The sequence below is a fragment of the Strix uralensis genome, chromosome 15 (genome assembly GCF_047716275.1).
Source record: "Strix uralensis isolate ZFMK-TIS-50842 chromosome 15, bStrUra1, whole genome shotgun sequence".
Taxonomy (NCBI): Eukaryota; Metazoa; Chordata; class Aves; order Strigiformes; family Strigidae; genus Strix; species Strix uralensis.
In genome coordinates, this window is record NC_133986.1 from 8201763 (window position 1) to 8225163 (window position 23401).

Consider the following 23401-nt stretch of genomic DNA (forward strand, 5'->3'; position numbering starts at 1 on the left):
GACTACGAAGAATTGAAGATGAGAATCTTAGCATGAGTCAAAACTCCCTTATTCTTTCCTGAGAGTTGTGAACATTACACCAAAGCAGCAATTAAAGCTGTGATAAGGCATATGAACTATTCAAAGCCTTACAGCTACAAAAATCGAAGGCTATAAGGAAAGACGTGTTCGTTCCTTTCCACTTTAGTCTTGGCCCACATATTATTCATAACGCACTCCATTGCTCCATAAAGGCTTTCAACTCCACCTCCAACAGACACACATACGTGCAAAAAACATAAACCTAAGTGGCAGTTAGTCACCTTACAGTGATCTGATATGCTTTAATATCAAGATATCAGCACGTCTGACTGTCTCACATTGCTGGCATTTAAAGTTAATCTACCTTAGCATTGACAACTCAGCACAGAAATAACCAAAAGAGACTTTATTTTTATTTCTTCTTCTTTAGCTCTTACTAAAAACTCTCTCAAGTATTTTTCATAGCAGGTGAAATTTCCAAACAGATGAAAATTTCTTTGTCTTTAGTCATCTATTTACTACACCATCACTATACTGCCTACACATTGGAAGGTATACAATTTCTTAAATAGACAAGTCTTTCAGATTATTAAATATATTTCAGACTAGAGTTATTTAAAAAAAAATACCTGCTTGGAAACAAAGAGGAAAACTGCAATGAAAGCAAGCTCTCAGACTGCCATTTGTTAAAACCACATGCCCATCCAGTTACAGTTTGTGACTCAAACAGTGTCAAATAGGCCAACTTACTGATTTACATCAAACAGAACCATTTTTCAAACTTGTGACATATTCTGGTTGTCAGTAAACATTCTGAATGTATCATGAATAAAGACTCTGATTATACCCATTACCTTATAACAGATAAAAGTGTTTGAAATCTGGTTACTTTTCATATCAGGTCCTAAATAAGTTATTCACGAAGTGACCAGTAATTTCATCAGTAACTACTGCACTCCCAAACACACCTTGCAAAAATATATATGAAGAACCACAGTACAATAAGAAACTAATCTGGACTTCCAGATTACACCAGAACTGAGCCACTTAAAAATAATGGCTTTCATCTTTAAGACTCCACCATACACTGAGTTTTAATCCCTTAAGTGTCTCCTGTGAAATGCTGCAGAAGAATATAACAGGGAAAAAAAAAAAACACAATTATTCTATACTCTGGCAGAAATAAAACATTCTACAGCCTGAATACTAATTAGAATAAACACTGTTTTGATTTTTATTTCACAATACCTGATGTGTTTCTCTGCCCAGACATCAGTCATATTGCACACATTTGCTTTAAGGTTTATGACTAACTAAATGCACCTCATTTAATCATTCTAATAAATCTACACCTCAGCAGAAACCACTGAGATATTAATAGCACACTAAATATACCTGTTAGACAGACTACACAACTAAAATATAGAAGTACAAGGAAAAATATTTGCAGTTGTTTAAGTGCTAGACTTCTGTTCATTGCCCACTATGGAGATATATGAAAAAAAGATTAGCAAATACCTCGTCTGTTTCAGAAGAATTGCCCCTATTTACCATCTGAGTATTCAAGGCCACCTATGTTTTTCTGTTAATATATAAGGACTTCTATGGGCAGAATTTATACTTTGAAACATTTAGAACAAAATACCAGGAGCTAGGACAAGGCTTGTATACTACATCTAGGTCTCTTTGTACAAAAGAAAATAACTGATTGCAACAAAACTTTGATGGTGACTTGCACATTGCTCATGCTGAAAAGTCAGATCTATAGCCCCTACAATATCTGGTGGGTGGGGTTCTGTTTGTTTGTTCTAAGGCATTTGATTTTAGGAAACCTGCTGATGTCTCAATATACCTTGGCTGCTCCTTTGACTTCAGTCTGTGGTACAAGGCGCAAGCTCTATAATAAACTTGTGCTAAACTGTAGGACTGTACGTCCCACAGCGATTGTTAAGGTAAAGTAGATGGTGGAGCACGAGGTCCTTTATGCTTTAACAAATGGCACGCCCCACTTCAACAAGTCACTTCCACAGCATGCGGTGCAAAGCTGCCAAGTGGAACTGGAACTTATCAATACAAAAAATAGAGAAATACTTTTTCCCTATACACATTTCCCAGCCTCCCAGATTCAATCCCTGCCAAGATTTCACATAAAAACACTGCAACAGTACCCAGACCAAGAGCCTCCGTAGTCTAAATATGGTATTTATCTCTGTATTCAATATCCCTAGTTCTTCAGCTAGAGTCATGACAGTAAGTTTTACTCTTTTTATACATGACACAGTTTTACTCTCACACACACAATCCTGTCTGCAGGTGACAGGTTATTCATAAACCTGGTTGTCCTAGGAAACTAAGACTTCTTTCGTCTGTTTCCCCTGAAACTGATTTAGCACAAGGTCCATCCTGACAGGCACCCTGAAAAGTGCCATGCTGTAGCAGGTAGTCAATTACCCACCACACCTTTTGGGGGTTTGGGGTTTTTTTTGGTTGGTTGGTTTTGGTTTTAGCTAGAACATCAGTTGCTAAACCAATTTTTATCACCTTCCCCTTCTACCTCAAGTTAGTTGCTTTTATGATGCGCTATTAAATCCTACCCTAAAGTTCAGTGAAATTGCTCCAGTTGTCCTTATTCCACCCTCATCTATGAATTCTGTAATTCATTTACAGAATTCAAGTAAAAGGGCATGGCATGAGTCTTCTGTTACCCCCCTACAACTTCATCTATTTCCTGAACCACCCTTTGTTCTTTTGAATTTTTTCAGTTTCTCTCACAGAAAAGAGCAACGTAACAACTCTGTAGATTCAAATTCTCTCTATTCAAATAGTTATACCTCTGTTCGATGCCTTTAATGCTGTAATTTCTCCCAGCAAAGATCTCCCTATTTTACTTTTCATTTTCTGAAGAAAACCTAAAATATGATCTGATTCTGAGTCCAGTATTCTGACAATTTACTAATGGTGATGGCACAGTATTGTCCTGCCTTATCATTTCAGCTCACCTCAGCCTCATTCTGATCTACTGCCAAAATTTCAGTGTCTTTCTGAGGTGCTGAAGCCCACTTACAGTGAAATGGAGAGCATCCATACGAAATAAGCCACATTTGTCTCTATTATACGGTCTCACTGTCTATATATTGGTGATTATGTATTTATAAGGATTTTCTTGTGTTCATCTCCTCTTTCTGTTTTTATGTCACTTAAACTATGGCAGCATCTATTTTAATGCAGAAGTGTATTTGGTCTCGGTGTACGCCCTTTTCTACCACCTTCCTTCATGACAGTTTCCACACCAAGTTTGACACAATCCAGTCCTTAATTACATAGTCTAGTCTACTACATTTACAGTAAAGCAATTCCTTAGGCATGAAATTTTTTTTCTACTCCAGAAGTGACAGTCTGATTATACAGATTTTTTAAATATTTGCTTTTCTCTTCAACATTTGCTTTTTGTTTTTATTTCTAAATCCCCAATCATAATATTCATATCCAGATTACTTCTGTCCTTTTTTATTTCTCAATTCTTTTCACAAAAAATGTAAACATCACAAATTCCTGCCAGAGTGATTTCATTATATTTACCAGTAGTTCACCAATTTAGTTTAACTACACATGTGTTTTGTTTTCTAAAATACAAATAACAGTATTCTGGGGTTTTTATAGACTGTCATAGTGTAAAGACTATCACAGTGTTATCCAGCAAAGTCAAAAAAAACCATCACTCATTTTATTTTTCATAACATTGCTAAAATAGATTGTTGAAATAGATTGTGGGATAAGGCACAAAGCCAGCCCTTTTCTCTCATCATAAAATTATCATTTTTCTATTTATGTTTTGATGGACAACATTAATAAGATTTCTTACTGAACTAGAGATATATTATTCCAGTAGTAGATGGAACAACTGTTTTGTGTATGCACACATCTATAACACGTAAACATTTATAAAGCACTTACAGATGACTCACGAAGAGACAGGTTTATCACATCTTCAGACGGTGTTAATAATTACTAGACTGCAAACCCCCTTCTATACTCTCCTGTTTTCTTTTCAATTTATGCTTCCCAATCAGAATATAAAAAGGCACTTTGTTTCCTCTATTTCCATGTACACCTACCTCAAAAAGGCAACTATAACTATATTCACATGTGCAAATCAAGACACACTAAAAAAATATATGTAATATATATTTTATCCACAACTTCGATTTCAACACAACTTTGAGTGTAAAAACATTATTGCATTTCTCCAGTGCAATTTTATTACTTCAACATTACTAGATTAATAAATATGCAGTAGGAGTTTCACTTTGAGTTTTTGGCACACTAAAGCAAATATCCAGGTGGGCAAACAAAGAAAACCAGTGTGAAAACATGGCTTTTATGAACTAATCCAAACATCCCCGTTTCAAAGAAATATGATTAAGGGATTGTCTTGTTGTATTACCTTCAGGAAAAAAAAAATATCAGTCAGACAGGCTGCTCAGGCAGACTTCCCTGAAACTATAGTTGTCTATGCTTACATTGATTGTAATTAAAGACTGACAACGTACCACAGTGAGTTTCTCCCCAGTATCACCTGTTGATCTTCAGTACAGACAGACCAAGGTTTAACTTGCCCATCATTTCCATAACATTTTTGTGTTCCTTCTTAAATCCTTACAAATCATTTTTACAGTTTTCAATAGAGGGATGCTCTTGTGTGGATGGACAGTACCCAAATAAGGTCATACTGAAAAGCAATCAATGGCATATGCTAATTGAGCAGTTGACAGGCTAATCTTGGTGAAGAGTTTTAGCTTGAAACAGGAATGACATCAATCTTCATTCTGCTTTAAGAAATTGCTTGGCCAATTTATAACATTCTGGAAAATTAATATCCAGCCTCTTGTGTCTCCAAACTGACTAGAATATTTTACCCAGTACATTCCTCAATTTCAATAGTTGCTATTTAAAAAAAAACAAGTTAGTTTTCTATTACTGTAATACTGTTTAGAAAGTCAGAAAGCACACAATCCCAGACAAGATAAAAAGTAGCTTTTATGACACAAATATAATTCATAAACACAAGTTACAACTCAATAGTACTTCATGACACAGCCCTCACTAAGCCAACTACTTAATATATTCCCTCTTCTCTATTTACACAAGATATTTGCTTCTCTTTCTCTACAGAAAGAAAAAAACCCACCCTAAACAAATGACCTACCGCTTCACAAAAAGCATGGCTGGCTATTGATATTTCTTATTTACATAACTGAGAAATCTTCAAAATACACATTTAAAGCTAAATATTAAAAAAAAAAAACTATTCTGATGTGAGTAGTCAACTAACAACTATATGATGTTAGCATCAAGGACAATTATCCTAATTTAAAAAGCATCTGATTAAATTTTAAAACCAAAGGTGAGAGAGCACACAGCATCCACAGTTTATAAAAAAATGAACATCACTTAAAAGCTGAATGACACTAGGTCAAGTGACAGCATTCGGTGACAGTAAATAAAAAGTTCTTTTCTTCTAGCATTCCAAAAAGTATTTCCTTCTTGCCAAGAAGTTATGCACAAATCAATTCCCATCATCTCCATGCATACTCCATTTGCCAGACGAGAAATCTTACAGTGAATCGTTGACAGAATCCAGCCATCACAAGTTACCAAAATGTACGTGACTGTCAGAAAATATTAATATGGTCTGCCACTTTTATGGTGTTTCTAGACTTACCTCGGCAGATGGTCCCATTCCCCACATAGCCAGGTTTGCAGGTGCAGCTATGTCCCCTGACAGTGTTAGTACAGATTGCATTTTCATCACAGTTATGCTGTCCGCTGCCACACTCATCATGCTCTACAAGGGGGGGGGGGGAAAAAAAAAAAAAAGTAAAAAACATTACAAAAGAGACAGTGAGATTTTCAGTGTGATGATGGGACATTTGAAAACCAAATGGAAGAACAAGATTGCCACAATGGGTGAACGCTGGAGTTTGGTGCGGGAGTCAGCTACGGGTCTGCTTCAATTATGAAACTCAACATGTACATAGTGACATCAGATTACTGAGGTTCAAAAACAGGAAAAAAAGAATCAGTGAGGAGGCAAAGTATGACTATGACAAAAACCCATGGAGATTATGACAAAAATATCTGCTATGAAGACTAACCTTTACATCGCTGTTCATCACCAACAGTAATAAGCATAAATACAACGTAAGTGAACACAAGCCGGGCCCTAACAGCACGCCCTTTAAATACACAGTTCAGTTGTCACAGCCACTTCCTCTAATGCATGCTGAGCTGACTCTTCCTCTAATAGCATGTAATAACATTTTACATTTTTAGAGCACCATTCATACCATCAAACCCCAAAGAGGCTCCCAGATAAATGGGCCATATTTTGCTTTCATCCAGCAACTCCAGCTGCTGCCACTGAGCCTAATTTGCTGCAGCTCCTGCACTTCACTCTCCTGCTACATTTTGTTCTAGTAAAGCATCAGTTAGAGGTGGCGAGCTACCTGACCCTGAATTTTCTCACTTCTTCCTGCAATTACTAGGAGCTTCCCTCATGCAGTAGGATTGCAAAAAGAAAGCCTGAATATTTTACACTTCTGCACTGGTGGATTTACAGTTTTGTTCAGTGGAATCAAGAGGATGCAATGAAATTTCTTAAAACCATACAAAGAACAGCATACATAATAGAAAAAAATCAGAATCTAGAACCCTTCTGAGTAGTCTTCATGCAACTGCAATCATCAGGCTACTACCCATATGCTGAGAGGTACAAGGTATCCCCTTCTGGAATTAAGGATTTGCTTAAATATACCAATGAATAAGGGGTGTTCAAAGGACTATAGACAAAATTTGGCCTTCTACTGACCACAGAGAGAGGTAGTGCCACTAAAACATGAGCAGAATACTCATTTTTACAGACTCCAAATTAAGCCCTCTGGAAGAGCCTCTCCATTGAGAGCAACAGGATCACAGGCTTCACCAGGCCAAAGTTAACCTCTGCAATGCCCTCACTTTACCATAGTACAGAATGAGGGCCAACTTCAAGATAATGCAAGAAACATGTAGATTTAAATGGTGGATTCCAAGGCAGTCTCCCAACCAAATACTTCTGCAACACTGTTGATAACAATTTGCGGGACACATATTCGACATGCTTTCTATTTTTCAAACATATTTGACAGCAAAATGATACGGATTGCAACCATTTTCTTTTAAAGAGCATCAAAGCGATATATCACTTGCTCACTCTTTGCTTTTAGCAAGAAACTCACACACACACACACTCAAATGTGCCTGGCTTTAGCTGATAAATTCAGGCTTACATTTATACTTGTTACTCTATGGTGGTCCCTAGGCCTACTTAGTAATTCACTTCAGCTCCTTGCCAATTTTCAGACACCTTACATATTCTGAATGCTAGGCTTCTTCAAGGGCTGCCTGTTCTCTCCTTGATCATTTAAGAAATGGTGCCACAGCCTGATTCTTGCCACTCTGGTCTCAGACTGGTGCTCAGACACAAGGAGTATTGAGTTACCCTCCAAGGAAGTGCGTAGCAGGCAGCTGAAGTTGAATGCTGCTTTCTTGTAAAAGAGACACCCTCTCCATAATCTCTCCCTCCTCTTACTACTAGTTATTGCCATTAGCTTTCATGTGTTCATATTCAAACTATAATGAGAATGCCTTTGTGATAGGCTCATGTACACACAAGAACATTCCTAACTCAAACAATTGCCAAAATTAGTTGATTACCTTCTCAGCACTTCAAGTACAAACAAAAGATTTCCCAGTGGTAACATATGTGCTTTGCCAAAATACACAAGAGATTATACTCTGCTATGTTGTTCTAGGACTTCGACAATGTAAATCATTGTGTTTACCCCTCCTGCAGATGTACAGATGCTGACAATATTGAAAGATTTAGCACTGACAAAGCTCCTTTCCCACAGTCATACTTAAAACAGAGGTCAGTTTTTTCTAAGCTGATATAATTTGAAGAGTTAGCAACAAAACTGACCATGGGAACCTGCCCTTCATGAGACATCCTAGCACAAGGAGGACTAAGGGAACCTCATCTGCATTAGGAATCCCCAAGAAGTCTTAGCAGCAACGTGCCTGCAATGATGGGAATTTTAAATGAAGTTTTCCCTGGTGTAGAGATGTCTATAGATAATGTTGCTACAGGCCTAATAAGAATGAGAAAGCATTGATTTTCTGTCAAGGTACAAAAATCTTTTAGTCCAGATGGCAAAATCCTTAAGATTCTGTCAGTAGTGAGTTATCTTGGGTTTTCTTCTCTCTCACAAGAGATCGTCCTTTGGAGCACTTGGTGTTCACATTGGGAAGTGAGCATGGAAAGTTGGCTCACGTTTTGTTTAAACTTGAAGGAGATTATGACTAATTTGCAAAAAATCACTGCTTTCTTACACACACCGCTTTCCAAAATCCCCCATTCAAGCACATCAGACAGAAATTGCTTTTGCTTTAATGTTATGGTAAATATTATCTGACTAGACAGCAATCAAAGACTGGAAAAGAAGGACACTGTGAAACATGTGAAAGGACTCACAAACAATATCATTCTAAAGCACCAAAGAAGGGAGAGCCAAGACAAAAGCCTCAAAGTCATATCTTATTTTGACAATTTCCCTTTCAGCTGAAAATGAGAAACACAAGGGGACTCTAAAAGACAAAAGCAAAAGTAATTTTTTTTTTAATACACACATATGTATATGTAGATACAAATAAATATACTGCCAAGCTCAGAATTAAACCATTATCAAGTTTGATTGAAGTCATCCATCTTTCTGTGACTTCTATTTGTTACGTAATATACACAAAAGGGGGTTAGGACCAAAGACAAAAAGAACTGGCAGGCTTACCAAGAAGGACAGCACACCAGGATGCAATTTCCTGACCCAGCACTCATTCCCCTGTATTATTAATATCCCTTTCAAGAAACAAGTACCATTTCAGAAGAACAGTCACAACAGCACCATTCTTTGCTTACAGACAAGTTAGTTTATGAAGTGTCAGTAAGTTATCTTCAGCATTAGTATTTCTGTTACTCAGGAATCCTGCTTATTGCTGCCTCTATTCCATGCTTTGTCTGTGGTAAAGCTGAGAGATCAGTTACTTTTTGTGCCTCTGTTTCACTCTATAAAATGAGGATATTACAAGAATCTTGTAGATTTTTATTCTAGTATTTGTCATTCTTCTGAAATCCTCAAATACTAAAGATTTTACAGAAAATTAAAGGATAGCAATCTTCTGTTGCAAATAAAAGAAGAAAAGTCAACTGCTGGTTTACCTTCCACTTAATTTACTTTTCCTGCAAGCAGAGATGAGGTATGAAAGGACAGATCATGTCTGAAGCTTCATCTCACCTGTCCCTGTTCCCTAGCCACCAAGCTACAGCTAACACCAGCAAACTGCACATTTAAACCAAACATTTTCCTTATGGATAAAAACCTTCGAGAATTTCCAAAAGCTTTCATGAACTTTCCCAAAATCCTCAAGAGTATCTTATTTTCTGCATTCACGCCTGAACTGGGTCAGCTGGCGAAGCAATGACTATAAAGTTCGTTCGTTCCTCAGCCTTTATCTGAGGATGGCCAACTTCCTCTAAAAGCACTTGAAATCACTGGTAAGAAATTAGTCCCCCTTTTACAAAAACATATCTCTGCTTCTTGTGTTATATGACTCTGTGGAATCATGACATGTATCAACTGTGGCTGTCCTCTACTAAGCAGTGTTTCAGTTTTGAAGAACTAAGGTGGCTGAAACAAAATCTCTACAGAAAACTTCTATTTGAAAAAGCTGTCACTGGAAAGCCAACCATGGTTAACTGCTTGCCTCAGGCAACTGAAATTGTATCAACTTGAACAGAAGTCCATCCTGATAGCACTACAGGTATGGGGACACTGATGTTTTTACGTGGGTAGCGTTACAACACAGTGCATGCACAGTGGTTGAAGATAAGTAATATGGTTATCTCTGCTTTGTTCACAGGCAACCTAATAAAAATAAGTTTATCTTGATGATTAGAATACTCAGGAGCTGTCTGACAGAATTTGTTTCAATATTCCATAGCCTTACAGAGATAACAATCACATAAAAAGCAAAGTTAATTCACCAGAAAATAGTTTCAAGTAAATGGTTAGTTGCACATCCTATTATAAAAAGCACCAATGCATCCTACAAATTGCAGAAAACCACCTTATACCAAAACACAGGCTGGCCTGTTAGCACATTGATGTTATGGCACACACTGTATCTCCTTTTTTCTGAAATTCCAGAGAAGAGACTAGTTACAGTACAATGGGAAAACATAGACCTTTTCCTGTTGAAGTCTCAATAACACGAAATTAATAAAGAACTGCTGAAATAAGCACAATTGCCAAACTGCCACAGAGAGAACTGCGACCAAACTACATCCCCCTGTACCAGTGCGCACCCTCAAGGCAGATAGACCCCAACCAAGCAAACACCACACCAACATCTGCAACATCAGCAGCCAACATATACTGTGTACATTTGTAAAAAACAACAGTTAAATAATACCTGAGGCAGCAAGAGACCAGGAACGTGACTAAACTGCACTCCTACCAACAGAATATTCACTACAAAAGGTCAAGCCTCTGCTAATAGCTTTATTAGCTACACCTTCAGCAACAGCAAAATAATCAATCACAATGCATTTCAGCTGTGAAGCCACTTGCTTAAATTTTAAACAGACCTTTAGCTTTCTTCAAGATACGGGTATGTATTTAGGCTAATGAAGTCAAAGCATCTGTAGGTTGCAGCAGCTCCTGCACACCTCAAATGAGTAAGCACTGCAGCTGCTCCACCATGAATATGTAACCCTGCTGATGGCTGATCACTTCAGTGTGAAGTATAACTAGGAATATTCAAAGGAGGACAAAAAAGCCAGCAACCTTCAGGCATCCATATTTCTGTTCAATCTTCCGTATCCCCATTTTTCTAGCCCAATCTTACTGAGGAATCACATAACTATTTTGTTCTGTGGAACCTGAAAAATACCTTCTGTTCTGGGCTAAACTGAACTGGAAGAATGCAGTAGGAAAAGCACTAGGGGCTGAGGGGAGGGTGGCATACAAAGATTTTGTCTGCCTGAGGTAATGTATTCTGCATAAAACCACCCACACCATATTGCAAAACTGTTTGTAAGTAAAAACAACCACATAAAAATAATTCAGAACACATACAAAGTAAAAAAAGTAATTATTTGTCATGTATTTATAAATACAGATGCACAAATACTTAAACATATAAATAAACAATTATAGGTAAATACACATTTTCTCCATTCATATGTACATGAAATGTACTGTTTGTGAAAGGTTCTAGGCAGCTCTGACAATTAGCATCAGAACTGTCAGTAATAAAAAATAGCATATTTCTATACTCTTGAAATTTTGGGTATTATAAATATCCAGATTTTTACTAAAGAGATCTTTTCAATAATTTTTTTTCTATTCATTATAGAAGGGGAAGATAATCTTTGCCTGTATTTTGTGTGTCTATTTTTTTAAATGCATTTTTCGGAGGTGCTACAGAATTTCTACAATTCTTCTGCTTTCCAATGTTGAAAGAGATATCACCATCAGACTTACTGGATTTCTGTGGGCTCTACAGGTAGGATCTACTTGGCTGTATCTTTTTTTTTTTTTTCTGTATACACATGGAATAACTCAAGTATTTCTATTGTTGAACACTTTGTCTAAATTATTTAACAGGAAATTAGAACCATAGATTGAAAATATATAGCAAACAGCACATAGTAAAGCTAAGAACCTTTGGTCAAGAGTCAACTAACTGTAACATCAGGATAGCTTTCCCTTGCACAGTTCAAAAGCCCATAATGGATTTCAAACTTACAATTTCTAAAAGGTACATTTGACACAGGATTTATTTTTCAGTAAGAGTGCTGACCTTTTTATCTTTATTTTCTTTAAATAAGGATGCTCTTCAAAAAAGGGCCGACACTGAAATGCAATTACTGGAGACATATCCCATCGAATAGTCTTTCACCATGGCTACTCTCACTTCTCGTTACAAGAAAAGGCCCCAATTTAAACTTGCTTACAAGATGGAAACAATTTTCTTATTGTAAGGATTTTCTTCCATTAGTTCCTCAAAGCCTTCATACTTTAATAATAAAACATATACCTTTGGAAAACACTGTGCAAAGATTCTGACTATTTGTATTTATTCTTATTTTTACAACATTGAAAGGAAATCTAAGTTGTTCTCTAAATTGTTGAGATCACAGTCTGCTTCCGGGGTATGTAACCACAAACGCAGCAAACATTTCTGTACACCGAGAGACTTACAATAGAGACACAACTCACTTCTGGAATAGCAACGTCATCAGATGCTACCATTGTTTATTAATACAGAGACTATTTGTATATAATACATGCCCTAATGTAAAATTAATTAGCTATCTGGTAACAGTTAAGCAATGGCCTTTGACAACTCAGAAATGAGAAAGCCATCTCTCCAAATACTTTTAAAAAGCAGCAAGGCTTTGTTTCAAGGCATTCAGATGTCTATGTAGTAACCAGGGCTTTAAAAAAGAGAGATTAAAAACTTGAATTTAGGAAGAATTGTGGACTTAGTAGGATCAGGATTTCAGCTCATAAAAAGTTCTGATGAAACAAAAGGGATAGCTTTTAAATTGACTGAATAAAAGGAAGCATTATTCCGTACACACAGGAAGGAAGAATCTCCCCCAGAAAACCTGGGCAATTAGAAACAAGTTGCATACATCAAACAAAAAATTACATTGCAGATGGTAAGCTGGTGAAAGATAATAGCTAATTGTGAATCCAGGCAACACTGGGAAATAAATAAATAAATCAGTGTTTTCCCCTACTCATGAGAATTAAACAGTTTATCTATGCCCATTCTGAACTGAGTCATCCAAGCTCACCCTGTCCATTTCCGCAAGGAAACAGGAAGAAGGAACAGGGCTCAGAAAAGCCCCATCATTCCTTGACATAAGGATATATTGTAACTTTATCCTTATGAGCAATTAAACATACAAATGCTGGCAGAAATTTGCCCATTTTGCCATTCTTTTAGCAAGAAATTAAAATGCTTTTCTAATTTATGACACAGCAAAGAGCTTCTGGTGTCAAACATGGAATTATTTAGACTACGTTCTAAAAGCGTAGGCACATGCTACTCTTGGGTAATTAGAAAGAAATAGTGGTATTTAATTTGAATATAAAATTCTTAATGTGCATGCAGTTGCCTCTCGGAATAAAACCTCTTGAATGTTTCCTTTTCAATTATAAACTGAAATTCTTTCTTTGACTTTCTGGCACCTGGTTAGGTTTTGGTCACATTCTCCTCTCTACAATCAAGTTTATAAAATAAACTACTAATGTAAGTCAAGCTTATTCTTTTTTTTCTATTTTGTTCTGATTTATTCTAATCAACTAATCTAACTAGAACTGTCTAGAAATCAACATCAATGTAACAAAAGGTAAGATTCATGTTTCTAAACTGGTATTTAGAGAGAATCCCTGAGATTTGTCTCAGTGATTCAATTTGAACTTCAATTATTAGTTGGTTTAGTTTAGACTTTCACACCACAATGAAATTTTCTTTGTAGCCATGTATTAGAAGACCATGAACAAAACCAATGTAATCTTATTCATGCACTTTATATGTATCATAACTATCACGATATATGGATATATCTAGTGGAAAACAGACTAAAACTAGCTCATCCTCAAGAGACCAGTATGCAAATGTCGGCAATAAGGACACCTGTACATCAGTCGGTATGATTTCAACATTCAGTGAATGAAGTCTTTATAACTGATGCCTTCTGCACTAAGATGCTCAGCCTTCTTTATTTCCCCTCAGCAAGAAGCAGAAAGCAGAGATGAATGCAAAGGTCTATATTACATTCCAGTATACAGAGACTTCATTATTTATTGTCAAAAAATTCACCTTACTAATGATCCTTATTCCTATGAATCCCATGAGCTCCACCTTCATGTTACATATATGGACAGAAATAAGAAGAACCGTGGATAACAAAAAGATACTGTAAAAGAAGATAACATATTTTTTTCCAGAAACGTTTTCAGTACACAAAACATTTCACAAGCCAATGTTTTTCATAAGGAGCTTCTGTTTTCCCTTTTACGCTTACCTTAATTTAACATAAAGAAAGCTAAAGCGTATTGAGTTGAAACTATTTCTGAACAGTCAAGGAAGAAGCATTTGCTTTTAAGTTTGGATGATCTACCCTCTTCAGTACTCAATTCAGTTTACACTTTCAGTCTTTGCCTTCGCTCAGCCCTGTTAAATCCATTTTTCATATTATACTCTAAATCATGCAAATAAACCCAATGTATAAAAGCAAAAGTCAAGGTTCTGCTTGAAATTAATACAACATCAGATACAGTTTACTTTTTTTTTTTTGTATCTATACAAGACCTTTTGCTGGCAGCTATTCACATCATAAGCACCCTAAAGAGCATATGTGCAAGCATGCATACGATGTATCCCATTCTACAATCTGAAGGAGTTCTGCTCTACCATGTCCCCTCTTGCACTGAAGGTCTCCATGTCTTCCCCCTCAGTTTTTGAAATGGGCAGACCAGAAGTGCACACAGGATTCAAGACACCAGAATATCATGGATTTATACAATAGCATACTAATACTTTTCATTTGTTCTCAATCCTTTCCCAAAGGATCTTACTGTTCTGCTCATCTTTGACCATGGCTGAGCAGTGAGCTGACATTTTCAGAGAACTACCTGCAATAATTCCAGTATCTCTTCTCTGAATGGTAATGGCTAATTTAGAGCATTTGTATATATATCTATCTTTGGGTTTTTTGGGGTTTCTTTTTTTTTTTTTTTTTTTACTTGAGGGAAAGGTATTTTATACTCTGACCCTCTGTTCTGCCTCATTACTTTATAAAAACTACTACCAATAGTAGCCATCTGAATTTGCATGAAATGAGTTCACTCAGCAGTGATAGGAAATTCTAAATTGTTAAAATAAAAATGTTTATTTTTGGCTAAATCAAGATGAATAATAGGTAGCCTTGCTGACGGTAACACTGCATTTGTTTTCTGCAAGAGAAGGAAAAAAAAGTGTATCTCTTGCTAGCACACTATAAAATATTTGCACATATATCTTAAATGCCTATATAACATTTGTTAGGAAGTGGGAAGACAGACATTTGGTTTTATTGTTTTCTGAACACAATACTACAAAAGAAAACAAAAAAGCAAAGGAAAAAGAGGAAAATCTGAAAAAGCCAAATCCTGAAAAACTGAGTTTAAAGCTTGGACACTGGCATGGTTTAACCCCAGTCAGCAATTAAGCACTAGATACCAACTCATTCTCTCTCCCCCTCACAGCAGGATAGGGGAGAGAATGGGAAAAAAAAAACCAAACCACCAAAACAACTTATGGGTTCAAATAAAGACAGTTTAATGGGACAAAAAATGAAGGGAAAATAATAATAATAGAATACACAAAACAAGTGATGCACAATACAATGGCTCACCACCCACTAACTGATGCCCAGCCAATCCCCAAGCTGCAGTGCCTTGCGGCCAACTGCCCCCAGTTTATATACTGGGCATGAGGTCATATGGTATGGAATATTATTCTCATCCTAAATCCAAAACACAGCACTACACCAGCTACTAGGAAGAAAATTAACTTTATTCCACCTGAAATCAGGACAGACATATTGCACCCTGATAAGAAGCTCCCCAAGATAAAAGAAAAACAGCATTGAACAAACTAGGTCAAATGTTTGAAAATTCAAGAATCACTGGAAGCATACACCATTGTTTGCTTTACATTTAGATTTTATTTCCCTAATCTTTTAAAGTGTGTTTAAGTTGAGTAGACATGTCAAATTAGTAAAGAAAATTAAAATCATTTTATAAATATAGAAGAACAACTACTGGATTATTAGTGTGAAGAGTCACAGTATCAAGGGTTTTTTTGACATTGGATATGACATTGTCATATATAGCAGGGAAATATTAACAATATACAGAAATTCCAGAACGTATCTTTAACAAGCAGGCTGATAATAAAATGGCAATCCACCTGACATACTCTCAGTTTAAACTGGATACTTTGCTGCAATTTTGTGGACTTCTTTTTGAAAGCCAGATTATTCATGTTTGGGTGCAGTATTGTCTAGCTGTCTAATGCTGACAAGTGATCTTAAGAAAAAAATCAGCATGTAAACACTACACACTAGGACAGCTTGGATGATTGTGCCAGAGGATTAATAATCGATTACAGTTTTCATATCTTCCATCTCAACATATTTCTCACATAACAAAAATACGTGAGGCAACTTTGTCATTAGCAATGTGCATCTTTAACTCTAAAACTTGCCAACGAGCTTTGAGCACAGTTGTGGAGACAGGCATCAAATTCAATTCAGACCAGTTCTAGACAAGAAATTCATTGCAAGAGTTTGGAGAGGTCTGCATATCGCAAATTTAGAGATGCAAATGAAATTTCCACTAAGGAAGAAACCACCCTCCATTGTCAAAAAAGCTCTTTTGTTATCTTTATGCTTTGAAGAGTTGGCAAATTCATACCATGAAAAGAATGAGCTCTTTTGCAAGTACAGTTTCTCACTGAGCAAAGAGCTGGCATATCCATACCAACCAGTTTTCAGGACTGAGGCTGAACTCCATGAAGATCAGATGATCTTTCAGAACTAAAACCAAGCAGTAAGGATTGCCCATTTTCAATCTTACAGACTGAGAGTAATTCCTAAATTTAATGGTAATAGAGTTCATAAGAGCTTCATTTCTGGTCCTACAGCTCAGAATGAATCATTATGCAAACCTTTGCACAGGGCAAAGGAAGCATACAGCGTATTGCTAATGAAACACAGCCCAATATAAACCCATTTTTAAGACTAAGGGATAACAATAATTAAATCAAAGTCTCAGAGGAACAATAAATGGTTTACAAAGTTAACAAAGTTGAAATACTGTACACATGAGAAACACATGTGGTGTTGAAGAGCAACTAGCTATATCCTCATCTGCACAAACCAAAACATCTTAAAAGCTTTTCTCCTTATTGGATTTATAAAACAGAATGACCAGTTTATGGACTGTATGTCTAGAAGTTTGCAGTAACCTGATCTGTATGCCAGTCTCTTATTTATTTATTTATTCATTTATTTAAGGAAGCCAGAAGAAAGTCCAGATTTCATTAAAGGTACAGTATGGTCTTGAGGTGCAATGGTCAGAGCACAGGTCCATACGCTGGGAGCTCATTCTGTTCTGAGCTCTCTCACAAACATAGTACTTAACACAAGTCATACTATCACGCCTGAGCTGTAATGCATACCAATACTTTTTAATTGAAACATGCTAAACAATATGGTCGTCTTCATTATTATTATGGGATATTAAGCTTCTAATACAATCCCTAGCTTTTCTGCAAACCAGTTAAGCCTCAAGGCATTGGACTTTTATGAGGCACCTTGATTGTGTATATTGATTTCCGTATTTGTAAACCACTAGTTATTCCAATATTGCTTTTCTTGACATAGTTATAAAGCAGAGAATTTCATACAGAGAACAAATAAAGTCTTGAACTCAATGCGATGTACCTCACTGAAAGAGAGCAACTGCACAGTTCCAGCTAGGCTGGAGCAGTGACATTAATACTGATAGGAAAAAAACCCCAAACAAACAAAGAAAACCGCAAAAAAACCCCAACCCACCAAACACTTCCATGAAGTTCTCAGCTTCTCTAAATCATAGGACATTCACTTTAAAAAATAAAGAAATCACACATAATGACACAATCTGAAAAAATGAGACTGTCTAGCAATTGCCACTGCCCAATTTACAGTTTTCAGGAGAGATGCCTGTTACCATTACATCTTAAAATAGAGTTTTATTTTGCCTCTGTGTTGTTAAAGACTGAATATGGTCAAAGTATCTGCATTGTGTCAGAAAAGAAACCCTAAAGCAATATGTACTGATTTATTTATATAGCCATATAACTTAATCTAAAAGGACAGACTGCTTTTTATCCATAAAATTGTGAAAGCTGCATATTTTATGAAGTTGATATCAGAACTTATCATTCAGGTATTTTCAGTTCAACAATAGCTGCAAGCTTTATTTTTCAGAAATCTCAAAATCACTAACACAAAAAGTGTGAAATAGACCTTTGGATGCAATTTTTAGCCAACATTTCATCATGGCTTGATGAACTTATATTGGTGATACAAGTTCAAAAGTTTTGGATTTCAGCACTCCATGATGCTTTAACTTCCACATTAAAAAAAAGATACTAGTAATACATACACCATTTCAAACTTGCACAAAAGTCTATTAGTGCTACTGCAATATAGTAAGGTGGAATTGTTTCTAAATAAGCCTGTGTGTGACAGATGTGTCAATCTGCTGATACAAGAACACATAAAATCACAGTTAAGGTTTTGTAGCAGAGTTCAAGTATAATGAGGACAGGACACGTATTATTTCTTTGCACCTATCAGAGATGCAATGAGAAGGCTTGCAGACTGTTGGAGCATGTGTTACAGGTGATGTGAAAGTCACAAAGACTTAGCATTCAATTTTCTGTTCACAAAGTTAGACAGAGCCGAGCCTTCAGGTTCCCCTGCAGACTTAGCACCTTTATGTTTTATGCAGAAGTTTCTAATTAAGCAAATGCTGCAAAAAGGATGGACTCTAACATATTTTAAGCTTTTACAGAGTAGAGATGGACTGTTGTTTCTTACTGAAAGTACACAGAATATTTGCCTAGTTGCAGCTCACCCAACAAAGCCACTGAGTACTGACTGAGATTGTTAAAAATGGATGTCTAAAAACTGGCTTCTAACACAGTATTTAGGCGTCTAAATTACTAAATGGTTTGGCTCTTTCAGAGTGCTGAAAACCTAACTTCCCCCAACGCATTTAACTAGGACAAATAGGTTCTCAGCACTCAAAAAAAAAAAAAAAAAAAAGGAAAAAAAGAAAGTCTAGTTCTTTATGTCACTCCTGTGTATTAGCCTTCAGTTTACTCCTTTAGCCTCACAAAAATGCTATGACATTTTTACATGGAAGGAAGTGATCAAATCGTTTTAGCCCTCAAAGACTGCAACTTCAGCATTATATTTACTCTCAACACACAGAATCAATTTTTATTTGAAAGCAGAAATGGCAACCAGTGTATCATCATTTCCTAAGGCACTTATGTTTTCCCCTGGAGATATTCTACCATAACAGTGATCACAACAGACCACACTTGTCTTATGAGATCTGACAAGATCACAACCTGAGCTGCAACTACACCTTCTTATATCAGCAAAACACTGCACAGTATGAAGAACCCACTGCTGAGACGAAAGATAGATCAAACAGAATTTATACGCTGTACATTGCTCAGGCTTTCACAACTAACTTACCAAAAGATAATGACAGCACAACTTTATTTTTAATTTTCATCATTTAAGTAAAAATTAATAAAAATTACTTAGATACACAAACATATCATCCATGAGACTGGAAAAAATGCATGGTTGGTTGACGTTCATTCAAACAGGGAATTCTTCTCTAGAAGACTTCTGCTCCAAATGCATTAAAAAAGTCACAGACACTCACAGAAAAGTGGTATCAACTAGTATGTATTACTAGCCAAGAAAAACAGGGATTTAAGTACAGGATTACCCCAGAAAACTGATGATGCAAGAAAGGTGACTTTTCTCAAAAAAAACTTAGAACATAATTTTAGGGAGGATAGAAGCAGTAACCTGAAGTATCTAAAATCATCAAACACCATGGAAAGCACTGCAGAAATACACTGGAGGTTCAGAGCAGGGGCCCCTAGGGGATGAAGTCCCATTCATTTTCTGGCTCCATTTTCAGTGTTAACCAGTGCCCAACTCACAAAGTGCTACCCGAAGCCTCTCTGCTGTGGGTAGCAGGATACTGCATTCAGCCTTTGGCAAAGCATGAGATCATTAAGAAGGAAAAGCAAAACACCAGATGTGAGGAACGTCGGCAAAAATCAATTTGCAGAAGAAGGCACAATGAAATTCTGTGCTTAGCTTGAGTACCTAAGACTGACAAGAAAAATCCATATATATGCAGCCAATGAGACAGAAGGAGTGGGGTTAAATGACTACAAATCATGAAGAAAGCATGAAACTTCAGGAGGAGGTTTAGAATATTTCAGCGGAAAAATTGAGGCAGAAGTCAAACGAGAGAGAAAATGGGAAATGAGAATCAAGGAATGGTGCTCTTGGAAAGAACAAGTTTCTTGTTCACAAGAAACAACCTCCACAAAACACGTGTAGCTATGCCTATCACAAGCTACTGTACTGCTTAAAATTTAATTCCAGCATATATTCCAGGGAAGAAAAGCAGGATTATATAGAGTACTCCAGCTCAGAAAAGGGAGCCGTGATGCTGTTAGCTAAACTGAGCACAAATCCTCCTGCAAAACATGCCCAGAGGAAGAAGCACAATCCAGGGGTGAGAACATCTGGCACAATCTGAATTCCACCCTCTTTCTCATTAACTGACTACATGACTTGGTGACTAAGATACTTTTGCCACCTTTTTTATAAATCAATGGTTAGAAAGGTGTTATGTCAGTGCAAAACTCATCTAAGACAATGAAATTGTTTACCAACAGACAAGAACGGGAAAGAGACTGGATTTGGAATATTTGAACCATTTGAAACAAAAAGGTAGGAACCTAAGCAAAACCTGACATTTATCACTGTTAGGTGACTGGTAAACATTCTGACATGCTGGAACACTACTGACATTTCAGGGATAGCTCGTACATACAAGAACTAGCAAATAATCAAGAGACAATTTGAAAAGGGCTGCTGGTAAGCACTTAATGAGACAAGGAATGGCTGAAGAAAGTCTGACAGAGGCCATTGGGAAAGTGATAGATGTAAACTTACTGTCACAGGTTAAGCATCAGACACACAATCACTGTAAAATTATTTGGAGGAAGGTGTCAGGACGTACATACTTAGACATCAGCTTCACAGAATTTCAAGAAATAAAAAGATCAAACGCTTTTATTATTTAAATGAAGACATACTTCACACACCAAGTAATATTCCTGCTCTAGATACTATCTCTAACCCCTGCAAAGGCAATTTATGTCTTCATTGACTATTTCCTAGAACACCACCCCTATAGAGAGAGGAAAAGATAGGGTTCCTCTTTCCGCTGCCTCCCACCCTCCATGTCCTACAGGCAGGGGAAGCAGAGGAAGTGATGTAAGTACTGCTTGCACATACTTTTGATAAAGCCTGTAATTTCCGTCCTTTTATCATGTTCGGTTTAAGGGGCTCAAACGCAATTACAATCATTAACAACTGGTGTTTCATGTATCACTTCTGTGACACGTGACAAATGTCTGTGAACAGAAAATACTGTTGCGGAGAAGAGGTGTGTGCCTTTCCAAAGGATCCCAGAGCTATGCTGCACAAGTGCTGAAATCAGCACTAAATTAGCATTAGAGTAATTAAGTAACTTTTTCTCACAGAAGACTATGAAGCGTTTGATTTTAACTACTCCTCAGGAAACCCGAACACACAGACAGGGCCTGCAGCACCACGGTGATAAATCCCCTGGAGGAAATCTCCTGCCACAAGCTCCCATACATACAGATGGGATGTCAGCTAGGAGCCCTCCATCTGATCGCCACCTTACAGAGACAGAAGCAGGATCCTTATGCATAGGCACTCCAATGCCACAGAGAGAGATCAGTGAATTAAGATGTTAATAATTAATAGTAATTTAAATAGTTAAATATTAATAGTTTAATTTGGAAACAGAAAAAAGGATTTCTTTTGATATGAATTTGACCCTGCATCCTAGGTGACCGCACAATGAAGATGACAGGTGAAACAAATTAATGTAACAAAACAATTGCCTGGAACCACAAATTGAATTTCAGTGGGATACCTCATGCCGCTACAACCCAAGGAAGTCATCTTGTGAGGCACACCTCACTAGGATCACATGCAGTTTAGAAAATTAGTTGTAAGAAAATGTGTTTCAAATATTTAACAAGAGGCAAGATAAGGTCAACCAGCTATAATCTTATAGCTGAAAAATTATACACACACAGTATTGATTCTTTTAACTCTCCTGTAATGAGAAGAAAGTAATCTTTTTCAACCAGAAAAAGCTTTTCTAATTGATACATGTTTGGCATCCTAAAAAGTATTCACACCAGAAAAGATGAATGTCACTAGTCCCACCATCAGTGACCATACCAACACTGGCAAAACTGCTGTATTTCCGAAGAGCTTACAAAAAGCAGCCATGCAAAGTAGGAAGAAAAGTTCAGCAGAGTTAACCCTATGACAGACCTGAATGACAACACATAATGCAGCTTAGTATTAAATTCTTACTTCCATCGAGACTTGTGTCTAGGCATGGACCTTCAGAAACAGTCCAACACAGTTCAGCAGATCCCTGCTGGAGGAGTGACAATGAGGGAATATAAGGAGAAAATAAGCATTGGGAGATCCCTCCTTTCACTTTCAACAAAAAAAGTGAATAAATAGCTGTGGCACAATAAAGGGGAAATGTGTCTTTAAAATTGAGTGTGTTTAACATGGACAACCAATGGCTTAAGATAAGCCTGTAACATCCTGTAGTGAAGAGTCAGCTACACATGGTATTTTCTAACTTCAATATTTCTCTGAAGTTTCACTATCTCGAGTGAAGGAAGCAGTACATTTGGACTGGGTGAACCAATAGTTAATTCTAGACCCAAAATAATTTCCATCTTTTGTTTCTAACAAAGAACTGTGACGATTTTTGGCTCTTGATCCTATTTTCCATTCTTTCTCTGAACAATTCATGGGGAAGATTCATATTTTAGGCCTATTCTCTTTGAAATACTTACTTGGCATTATTACAGCCTGTGACTTTGTGTTGCAAGGTTTTCAAAAACCCTTTCAGAAAGAAACATTTGTTATTCTAAGCTGATCACTGAGTGCCATTTCTTGCTTGAGAAAGCACAATGTAGGTTGTATAATAATAATAGAGCTATCAAAAGAAGATCATTAACTACAGCAGGATTACCACCTCATCTTCGGGCAGGCTTTTCTCATTTTCTGTGTAGGCTGGAAGGGATCACCACATCTCTGATCAATGCTGGTGCTGGTATGATAACCACTGGGCCAGCCATAGAAATATAACAGAATTAAAAGATGATAATAAGCACTAAAGGAAAAAAAACTGAAAATGGAGTGGTCCTGAATTACATGTACAAAGGAGGAAACTTCATTTGCTATCAGCTGTACACAGAAAGAGAAGGTGGCATGGTAATAAGA

General features: G+C 36.7%; 1 protein-coding gene across 2 annotated transcripts in view; it reads right to left on the reverse strand.

Moving 5' to 3' along the window:
• Positions 1-23401, reverse strand: part of NELL1 (neural EGFL like 1) — a 297446-nt gene that overhangs the window by 109109 nt on the left and 164936 nt on the right. For both annotated transcript variants that reach the window (XM_074884815.1, XM_074884814.1), the window contains exon 14: positions 5744-5866. In XM_074884815.1, coding sequence (XP_074740916.1) covers positions 5744-5866 — 123 coding nt within the window. The remainder of the gene's footprint in view (positions 1-5743; positions 5867-23401) is intronic.